Raw genomic sequence first — 9,882 nt, 5'->3', positions numbered from 1 at the left:
TGCTGTTTTATTATATATAGATGGATGGATGAGCTCTTAGAGAATCGTTTCTGCCATAGGGTCGGTGCTGGTTAGTGGTTACAGAAGCATATTTGGCTTTTCTCTTTTCAAATCCTCTTGCTTTTGTTTTTTCTTTTCTTTTAATTTTTCTAAAGTCAGCTTTTTGCATTGCTGTTGTGAAGTTTTCTTTTCTGGCCACGACCATTCTTTTTTATGATAGGGTCAACAGCATCCTTTTGAAGAGTAAGCAAATTTTCATCTTCGTTAAGAGCTAGGTTCAAAATTTTCTGTAGACTGCAGTTGTGATGATGAATTCGTGTTCATGTACATCTATCCATATATAATAAAAGAACAAGCTTTTGGGGGAGAGGCTTATTCATGTCACGCATAATGTCACGGATAATGTCACGAACATTTTGGGGAGGAGCTTATTCATGTCAAAACATGCCCAAACATGCCAATTACCACCAGATGTCTATAGCGTCGCCGTGATGACGCAATCTTTGAGGATACTCTCTTACAGGTTACTCGTTGATGATATATTAGCAGAGATCGTAGGAGTAGTAATTGAAGGCGAAAAAAAAATCAAGGAAGAAAAAGGCAGGTCTGACTGTTTTTCCGATATAAGCCTTGACTAATGACTATTCATTTTCCAACTTTTGATGGCGCATTACCCCCCCCCCCCTACTTTGTAAAAATTTTAACATTTGGCTGTAACATTTTACCCAAAATTTATACCTAGTTTTATACACTGAGCTGCATGCATAAGGCAGGCATATAATGTGTTCCTTTTGCTAATGGATGAAATAGCTGCAGAGATCGTAGCAGTAATTGAAGATGAAGCAAGGCATATAAGGATGACAATCCTTTTCCATCCCTTTCCACCAATGAAGGATTTTAAGGCGCCCGCAAAATCGTGCTAACTTTCATCTTTCACGTCAGTGTCTCGAATGCCTGCGATGAAAGGGGTAATGGTAGAAAGGGTTATTATTTTCGAAGACTTAAAACCAATTTGGCAACTCTACCTTCTTTGTGTGAAAGTACAAAGGCGCAATAATATTCCAGCAATAACAAAGGAGGATGAAACAGTTTCTCTCATTTTTGTCTTACAGCTTGGAATTGTGAGCATAAACAAAATAAAAGTATGGCAACCCTGAAAATCGTGCGACACTGATTTGCGATTGTCATTTAACGAACCCAGCCGTTATTGCATAACGAGCTTCTCATACGACTACTAGATGGCGCCACCGCTCGGATTGGCCGGACATCCTTGAGCCCGTTCGGTAAAAAAATGCCACACTTTTGGGGTTTTTACGCTTCAACCCGGGCAGTGACCCGGGATTTCATGTCCCGGGTTAAAGCCGTAGTCGACGACTCTTGGAAGTGAGTAAAGTAAGTTTACCCACCATATTCGATGCCATGGTATCTTTCTATCTCCATACTTTTTCTTTTGTTCATCGAAGAAATGGACATTTTTTACTATATGTACTGTATAGTATCTATTGTTTTCTTGTGAAATGGAAACAAAATGTATAATCATGTCAAAATTTTTCGAGCTGAAATTATATCTGATTTTCTCGTTAGCTAAGGTTTGTATTCATGAACGCTTCTAACATGAAATATTAAATTACAATTAGTTATTGAAATCTGTATTTTAAGCCGAACAACATATATCAACAAACACAATCACCCATACCCATCACACCTATATAACTGCAACTTTTTTTCGAAAAGGAAAAATGAAAATAGACGATTCTTTTTTCTTTTGACAACAAACGCGCCAACGTCCTAATTTCCTTGGATTGGAGTCGGAGGATTAGTTGATCCAGCAGTCTGAGTCATGGTAATTGGGATGACTCGTTCTTTAGAACCTGAGGAATTACAATCCAAAAATTAGACTTCTGCACGATAAAAAGTTTAATTTTGAAATTGCCTTCAAGCATAATTTTTGGAGCCATAATGGTCAAAATTCCTTCGGGCGACATAGTGGACGTCACCGTCTCGGGATTTACGCCTTGGGGAATGGTAACACGACGACGAAATCTAATTAAGAAAAATATTTAGCTTTTAAGATTAAATTACACCTAATGAAATAATAACTTACTCCCGCGAGACGTGTGAGAATTGATCCTTGCGTTCCTCATGCTTGGCTAAAAAAAATAATCACCCATTTTATAGCTCACATTAAAGGAAATGTAATTGATAATTAGACTCACCGTGGACAATGATGTTATTGTCGGTCGTCTTCACAGAGATCTCGTTTGGCTGGAAATGCGAAACATCGACCATCACCTGAATAATAAACAATTTTTAGTTCACAGAGCACAGACACACCCACACACTCAAATTAATAACAAACAATTTGACTATATACCTGAAACGATTTGTCGTCTTCCTTGACGCTGGATAAAAGTTTTCCAAGTTCACGATCCATGTGACGCATCGATCTCCTCATTGACCGCGGAACAATGTTGAATCGGTTCAAGAAAGGATCCAATGTTTGCATCGGCTCGAACTGAGTGAGCTGATTGAATGGATCCATCATGCTGTCGAAGGGATCGTTAAAAGGTAGGAGAGACATGATAAGCCTAAAAACATTTAATCAAAATGAATAATTAAAACATGAAGTAAAAAACATAACGGCTAAAAATACAAATAATTGGAAGATGGGGGAGATCAATCACCAACAGCGAACGGCTCTGCAATAATTTGCTGGACAAATTGGGAATCGTTTTATACTTGTCGCTGTAGACGAGATTGCAACGTTTTTTTTTAACTGCACGAATGGTAAAAACTAAAAAGCATTTGTCACTAGTAATCGTTAGACTAATAAATCGTATTGCCATCGTTAGAAAATTATCTTTAACAAAATACCAATTACCAAGTATAAGTTCCACTTCATTTACTAATCATTTACCTCGAAAATCAACGTTTGAATGGCTGAGTAGAGAACCTTCTAGGAATCGATAGCTAACCTATATAAGCCCTTGGACAAACCGTTCCGAGCCTCAGTCGAGAAATTTACGTTGCCAATTCTTTGACGTGTTCTCTCCAACTTTTTCCAGTTCGAAATCATGGCTCTCTGGAACATCGATCCTTTCTTTGATATGGGCATGGGCTGGCCTAGAGATCCTTGGGCCGTTTATCGCCAGGACCCGCTGACTCGTTGGATGGAATCGTCTCTTCCTTCGGTTTTGTCAGCAATTGACTTCGCTCCCACCGGCACCCGGCGTCGTTCACCAATCAGGGAAGTCGTCAGCGACGAGAACAAGTATCAGGTAAAATTCCCAACCGTTATATCGCTCTTATTCATTTCCATATTTAATTCTATTGTGTTTATGAAGGTGACTCTTCACCTGGGAGATTTCAAGTCCGACGAGATCAACGTCAAGCTGGTTGATCGCAATCTCGTGATTCACGCCGAACACAAAGAAAAGCCCGACGAGCATGGCCACATCTCGCGCAACATCAAACGCAGTTACATTCTCCCTCGTAACGCGGATTTTGAGAATCTGAATGCCACTTTGTCGGACGACGGAACTCTGGTGGTTTGCGCTCAGAAGAAGGCGGTTGAACCGGTTGGTGGCAATAGAATATTTTTTAAATTCGTGTTTTAAAATGTTGTGTGGATGTATTTTTACCAGGAGAAGGAGCGTGAAATTGAAGTGAAGCAGCTTCCGCCTACATCCCAGCAGTCCGTGAAATCCGGGCAGGAGACGCAGAAGGGAAATGTCAACATTCCCGTGAGTCGTGAGGCCGGCAAAAACTAAAGCAGATTGGAAAATGGATTCCCATCTTTGAAGGCTTTTTGAATCGTCGAAGCGTGTTGTGATTCGTTTGGAATCGTTAAGATTTTAATCAAGAAATGTGTGCTTGTTATTGTGTTGAAAATTATTGGAGTCTCGTCGTAGGGCTTGCATCTGCTTCTGAGAAATGAGAATAAAGAATGTCATTTTTGAAACAACTTTTGTAACGCTGATATTTAAATAACTCATCGTTGGCGTATTTTTTTCCATTTCACAAGGCCGAAGAGAAAATTCGAGAGAAAATTTTATGACAGATAATTCGACGCTATCAGCCACAAGAATATTGGAAATTAGATGATTAATAACATCTGGTTGGATGTTGCAAATCCAGTTTGGCCAAAATCTTATTTAATCCGGTTAAATATCCGGTTTAATTCGATTCGAATCAATTTTCGACTCATTTTCGCAATCTGGCAAATGCCAAACCGAGTCATCCCAGATTGCAGACTACAATTTCCACACACGAAACGTCAATTTGTAGTTTTTTAGAGAATGTGAAGAAACCATGGTACACTCGCCAGAACATGCTGTTTTATATATTAACATTTCTTGAAACCACAAACCATTTCATGTATCGACTTGCATTAATTATCTGACTGGTGTGGTTTCGTTATCAAATGGTTTATGGTTCAGCGTGTGTGGATGTGTCCAGACATTTTTTTTTTAAATTTGATGAATTGCACTTTGGACTCCAGCTCCTTCATTTTAATATGAGAGTCATACAGTAGCTGCTTTGCATTTTATTTATTTGCTTTTCTATACGCAAGAATTTTGTTTTAAAAAAAAGCTATCAAATTCATCGAAATTTTAAAAAATATTTGTAGACAAAAATGCACCCAAAATAAGGAAAAAATATAATGTGTATTAGAGTAATCAACCGACAATAAACAATCTACTAAGCTTAATATTTAACAGCTTCACATATACTACGGTAAAGATTAGGGGGTGAATTGAAAAATAACTACGACCCAATTAGTAACGGCAGTTGTACAACTTGTTGATCTTCTGGGTGTCCAACTGCATTTCCGATTGAATAAAATATTAAGCGGTGTTTTGTAAAAATAATTAAAAAGAATAGCATTAGTACCTTAGTAAATCCCTTCAGATTTCCCAAGTTCAAATCGCCACTCCTGGCTACCATAGTCGGGATCGATGGGTTGCTTGCCATGAACGAGCTGGGGTAGTGCATCACCGATTCTATCGTCAAGCCACAGATAAAATTGTCATTAAACTGAACTGGTATAAGGTCAAACGTGGAATCGAATTACTGATGTCGTATGGGAGACCCAAAGTGTTGACTACGTTAGGTTTGAATGGATTGAAGAATTGACGATTATCTGTTGAGAGAAGTGAGGAACCATTTTAGTTGATAAACATCCTGATGACGCACACTGATTTCTAGAAGTAAATACCTGGACGAATGTTGGGGTAGTTAACGTTGATGTAATATTGTTGGTCGGGTCTCTGGTGTTCGTGTTGGAATCCAGTGGCGTGCATCAGTTCGTGAATAACCGATCCGGGGTAACTGTAGCTGACGCAATAGTCTGGTAGACTCACATCTTGGACACCGTTTCCGTTCATGCCGACGTAACTCCAGCATCTGATTTCAATCCAAATTGTTTTTATGTAATATTTATTGGTCGATTATAACTTTTGAAAGTCCGGGGATATTTACCCAACATTAAGGTCTCTCCGGATGTAAATGTAATTGTTTTGATTGGTCCGTGGAACGAAGCGGATGCAAGTTTTGGTGTGATACTCGTTCATGGCGTAACCGATGACTCTGCGTTGGTCGGGGGCTGTTTTTTCCCCATTAGATAACAGAGGGAGAAAAATTTTGAATAATAATTAATTTTAATGATGTAATGTTTCCCCATCGTTCATGTTTAATGACTTACTGTAGCTTGCAGAAATGACGTAAGGGATTTGGGCATTGGGCCAAAGACTATTGGGATCCACGACAGCGTTTTTGTCACCTGATAGAGTCATAATGTCACCACCCCAAAGCTGATGCAGCAGCTCATCGGGAATCTTCTTCTCCGACGAATCCAATTCGGATGCTTTAAAAAAATTTATAAATTATGTAAGGCAATTGAAAATTCAATTTAATAATTTGGTTATTCTCAGCACCATCTTTGTAAGTTGTAATGTTGCTGTGGAATTCTTCTTCGGTGAGCGGCTGTCCGATTTCAGATGGATCTGTCGGTCCACTCGGCAGAGTTTGAACTGGAACGGTTGAACGAAGATCGTCATCTCCATTCGATGTCAAAACGATGGGCGACGATGTGACTCCAGATCCCAGCCAAAGGCAAGCCGCGTAAATCGCCATGATGAATAAAGGTCGTTGGGACATCATATTCTTTGATTACTTAAGGTGAAACAAAATTCGACAATTTTAATAGATCGTGAAAATTAAATATTAGACTTACAGAAAATTAAACGTTGAATAGGTTTGTGGTTTAGTCAGATGACTGTACTTGAGAGCTGGTTGTGAGCTGATGGTTTCTAACTGCTAAAGTCACCTCTTTATATAGGTCCAAGAATTCTAGGCCCCATCACTCTACAGAAGGGAGCAATACAAATCGATGGACGAAATACTTTATGATATGCATACATCATATGTTTGACAAATTACATCACAAAGTCACACTTACATTCAATATTGACAACTACGACTTGGCCGATTACTTGTCGGAACATCAGTTGTTATGTTAAACTTTGCTGGCGTATTTTCAAACATGTTCAAGCCAGTCTATTTACTGCACCGGAAATGTGATGCGACTATATCCCCAATGAGTCAAAGCGGTTCAGTCGTGTTAAACTGATAAGTCTATGAATTTTGATATATCCTGCAGTCGCGTGACATTTACAGCCTGCCGTGTTTGGGTATACCTACATTTGAGTGATAAAAGCGTGTGAAAAGCTATTACATAGAGGCTGTTAGCAGTTGACTAACCTATGGTTGGTTTGTATACATCCTGTGTTAGGTAACTAACTAACGATATTTTTTCTTTTACAAATAGACAACAACAATTTTGTTGTCTATGGTCAGTCACATGTTTACAAAAACGTGGTGGATAGCGTGACCCGGTGCGACCTAAATTTGTTGTTAAGAATAATCAATTGTCTCTGGTTATTTTTTTTTCTTCTATTCCTATTTTTACTATTTTCTTTGGTTTGCAATTGATGAATTTAACTTTTAAAAATCGGTTTTAATCTAAATGACAGTGCTGCTCGTACAACGGACTACGGACGGTGTTTTTCTGGTTTTTCTGGAATGTCTGCTCACTTGACTTTTTGTATCATTTTATTGAGAAACGGGATTACGGGACATTAGACAAACTTTTTCAAGATAAATTAAGTTGTAATTCCAGAATTCACTAATATGCCTCGAATTAAGAGTGTATCCCTCCCAGAAAAGTGTTTAGTTGTCATCGTAAAAAATGTAGAAGTATTAAATCAGCCAAGACTCAACAAGTTTTACCAATTTTGCCAAACAAATATTTATAAGTAGTTAAAACTTAAAAGCTAGTATAATATGCTTATTTTTATATTTCTACTTATTTTTAAGTTAGAGAATAAACGTTAAAAATTTAAAATTTATTCATGCTAAAAGCAAACGATAAAAAAATGTATAAAATAAATTACTCCTTGTTGAAAAAAACAAAAATGCCGCCATCACCAGGCGCAGGTATCCACACCTAGTGGACGAATTATGCACTCCATATTGGAATCTCATCCTATCAGTATCAGCGTGTCGAACTGTCGGCGCCTCGGTGGTCTCTGCTTTTATGATTTATTCATTCCCGACCGCATTTTCTGCACATGGGCTTTTTTGTCTTTGATGTGTCAATTTCTCTTCATGTTGCAAGTTGGTAATTAAACTAGATATCGTTTTTTCATTATGAGTTAGAGATTTTTTTTATGTATAATATTACATCCGATTTATTATAGCAATTTGTCTAAGGTTGGTCACGACTCTTGAGCTAGTCCACTTGATCTTTCGTCGATCGTCAAAGCCTTCGCTAAGGTCTATTCTTGTATTGACACTGGACATTCCTGGGATTGAAGCAGAACACATGAGATACAGGTCTCATCTACCCATCTATAAAGATCATCTTTAATGATATGGTTTGTACCTCGTGTAACTGAATCTTGCTCTCACTTGTCAACTAGGTGCCTAAAAGTTTATTTTGAGAATTTTACTTAGAAAGCTGCACCCATTCTACATGTCAAATGAAAATTCGGTTGTAAGGCTTTTATTCATGTAATCAACTTCCGGCCACAATAACGATTTAGCAGCAAGGACATGGAATGGCTGCAGAAACCTGCTACTAAGTTTTCAGCGGGTAAGATGATGGACAAGTTGGCTGCTAATAAGAAACTTGCTGTTACGTCTTGTCAGCTGCAAGTAGTGTCACAGCCTGTTTCCTTTAATCCTTTATCACTGATGTTTCTTAAACCTACTCAAGCATATGCAACAGAAGTAATTTTGAACCTTCATTGTCTAATTTTATTTTATGGTTTTCTTTTATTTGTTTCCAGTTTCATAACCCTACGCTAACCTAGCTCATGAAGGAATGTTAGATGTCTTATTAGTTAAAGAGCCTGGATGTTTTTTGGGAAAGTTCAAGAAGATCCCAGTAATAAAGGATCTAATTGACATGGTCGCTGACTCGCTGAGCAAACGATGGCTTATTCTACAATCCCAACTCTTCCTTTCTGTGCAGACGTCAAAAGCCATTTGAAGCATTTTGGCGTGGTCTATTGTTGTTGTTGGTGCGTTGGTATTGGCATGAAGATAAAAACTTAGACCGGATTCGTGTAACCAAAGAGTTGGCCAACCATGCTGAAGTTCAATTAATCGGCTATGGAAATCAGTCGCTAAATACCACGCTGCAAAATTTTGGCACCCCTAGTAAGGATTGACTTTTTGGTTTTTTTTTTTGTTGTTTTTCCAAAATGTTCGCGGCTAGTCCTATTTATAGGTGACAGCTAATTTTACAATTGTCCTGGGACGAATGGAGGTCATAGGATTACTGCATCAAACCATTTATGATGGCCCTATTTCCTTTTTCAAACCTTTCCTCTTCTCTCTCAAATTAAGGGGGTGTTGTCATTTTTCGCAGTGCGCTTTTTCTGAGAGACAATAACGTTTCTTTTTATTCTTTTTGGCTTCTAACATGTGCAAGTGTAGTGTCCAATTCAGTAATTCACAGCCGTGGGAACTCAAATCTAATTGTTTGTTAATTCTACTTTGCAGTTATCGTGATTCCAACGCAACTTCATCCGTGATCCTTCTGTTGTGTTCATTTCTCTTGTCGTGACACTTGACGTCGTTCGTGGTCCCTAGAAGGAGAAGAGGATTTCTTCAACTACAAGAATTATATCACGCCAAGGAGGGAAAACGCCAAGCTTCGAAACTCTTCTCTTCCAGACATGACCGTTAGCCATCAAAGGTAGGATCTTCCACTTATGTTTTATTAATGGGCTCGACTGTGCACAAGTTTCTGGGAAATTAAGTTTTCAACTGGCCAGGCTACTTGATTCAAAATGCCATTTCGTTGGCAAAGAAATAACAAAAAATTCCGTTATTCGATTGACGAATTTTCTAGTTTATCTTGGTATTTTTTTACATCGTCACAGCATTTTTACATCTTCCTTTCGTAGCGCTGGTGAACGCTCACATCCCTTTGACGGTCGGTTGTCCAAAATATCGACCACAACCTATTCCGTAAATATAGCTTGTTGAATTAACTTCCAATTCCAATTTGTCTTTAAAAAGTAGTCTCGTCAAAAAGTTGAATGAACAAATCGTCCTGAATGGACTGTAAATAAGCCAGTGAACGATTCCCTTCCGCAAAACTGTAAAATTCGATTTGTTTTACATTTAACGAATTTTAAAAGAGTAGTTTTTTTGAAAAATACTTGACTAGAAGACAAAGTTCTTAGTTCGAGGGGTACCGTTTCCAGCTGTTCGAGCGCTGAATTTTCGGAAAGACGCTTCGACAAACGGATGGAATATTGAATCTCCTGATTAAGGCGGGCAATTTAAAAAAAAATCGCGCGATTATTT

General features: G+C 38.3%; 3 protein-coding genes across 3 annotated transcripts; 1 reads left to right on the top strand and 2 right to left on the bottom strand.

The window, feature by feature from the left end:
• Positions 1 to 1,633: 1,633 nt before the first annotated feature.
• Positions 1,634 to 2,805, bottom strand: LOC124206290 (alpha-crystallin A chain-like). Its single transcript, XM_046604021.1, has 6 exons — positions 2,654 to 2,805; positions 2,375 to 2,588; positions 2,217 to 2,292; positions 2,105 to 2,150; positions 1,934 to 2,043; positions 1,634 to 1,871 (listed from the first exon to the last, which is right to left on the bottom strand). The coding sequence occupies exons 2-6, from the start codon at positions 2,579 to 2,581 to the stop codon at positions 1,789 to 1,791; spliced, it is 522 nt and encodes a 173-aa protein (XP_046459977.1). The 5' UTR covers positions 2,582 to 2,588; positions 2,654 to 2,805; the 3' UTR covers positions 1,634 to 1,788.
• Positions 2,806 to 2,997: 192 nt separating this feature from the next.
• On the top strand, positions 2,998 to 3,964 carry LOC124206289 (alpha-crystallin A chain-like). The gene is made up of 3 exons (XM_046604020.1): positions 2,998 to 3,278; positions 3,345 to 3,578; positions 3,645 to 3,964. Exons 1-3 carry the CDS (start codon positions 3,075 to 3,077, stop codon positions 3,768 to 3,770), a joined length of 564 nt encoding a protein of 187 aa, XP_046459976.1. The 5' UTR covers positions 2,998 to 3,074; the 3' UTR covers positions 3,771 to 3,964.
• Positions 3,965 to 4,648: 684 nt separating this feature from the next.
• LOC124205348 (zinc metalloproteinase nas-14-like) lies at positions 4,649 to 6,135 on the bottom strand. The gene is made up of 7 exons (XM_046602738.1): positions 5,937 to 6,135; positions 5,705 to 5,866; positions 5,482 to 5,605; positions 5,219 to 5,406; positions 5,075 to 5,143; positions 4,894 to 5,003; positions 4,649 to 4,823 (listed from the first exon to the last, which is right to left on the bottom strand). Exons 1-7 carry the CDS (start codon positions 6,133 to 6,135, stop codon positions 4,779 to 4,781), a joined length of 897 nt encoding a protein of 298 aa, XP_046458694.1. The 3' UTR covers positions 4,649 to 4,778.
• Between the last annotated feature and the right edge of the window lie 3,747 nt (positions 6,136 to 9,882).

Source organism: Daphnia pulex, chromosome 10 (assembly GCF_021134715.1).
Source record: "Daphnia pulex isolate KAP4 chromosome 10, ASM2113471v1".
Taxonomy (NCBI): domain Eukaryota; kingdom Metazoa; phylum Arthropoda; class Branchiopoda; order Diplostraca; family Daphniidae; genus Daphnia; species Daphnia pulex.
The sequence above is the reverse complement of the archived record's forward strand: the minus strand, read 5'-3'. Positions and strand labels throughout refer to the sequence as shown.

Excerpts from the sequence above, each read along its gene's own strand:
- LOC124206290 (XM_046604021.1), bottom strand. The coding sequence starts at position 2,581 with ATGTCTCTCCTACCTTTTAACGATCCCTTCGACAGCATGATGGATCCA. Across the intron at positions 2,151-2,216 it reads CAATAACATCATTGTCCACG|CCAAGCATGAGGAACGCAAG; the intron begins GTGAGTCTAATT and ends TATTTTTTTTAG. Across the intron at positions 2,044-2,104 it reads TTCTCACACGTCTCGCGGGA|ATTTCGTCGTCGTGTTACCA; the intron begins GTAAGTTATTAT and ends TTTCTTAATTAG.
- LOC124206289 (XM_046604020.1), top strand. The coding sequence starts at position 3,075 with ATGGCTCTCTGGAACATCGATCCTTTCTTTGATATGGGCATGGGCTGG. Across the intron at positions 3,279-3,344 it reads GCGACGAGAACAAGTATCAG|GTGACTCTTCACCTGGGAGA; the intron begins GTAAAATTCCCA and ends GTGTTTATGAAG. Across the intron at positions 3,579-3,644 it reads AGAAGAAGGCGGTTGAACCG|GAGAAGGAGCGTGAAATTGA; the intron begins GTTGGTGGCAAT and ends TATTTTTACCAG.
- LOC124205348 (XM_046602738.1), bottom strand. The coding sequence starts at position 6,135 with ATGGCGATTTACGCGGCTTGCCTTTGGCTGGGATCTGGAGTCACATCG. Across the intron at positions 5,407-5,481 it reads CGGAGAGACCTTAATGTTGG|ATGCTGGAGTTACGTCGGCA; the intron begins GTAAATATCCCC and ends GATTGAAATCAG. Across the intron at positions 5,144-5,218 it reads CTACCCCAACATTCGTCCAG|ATAATCGTCAATTCTTCAAT; the intron begins GTATTTACTTCT and ends TTCTCTCAACAG.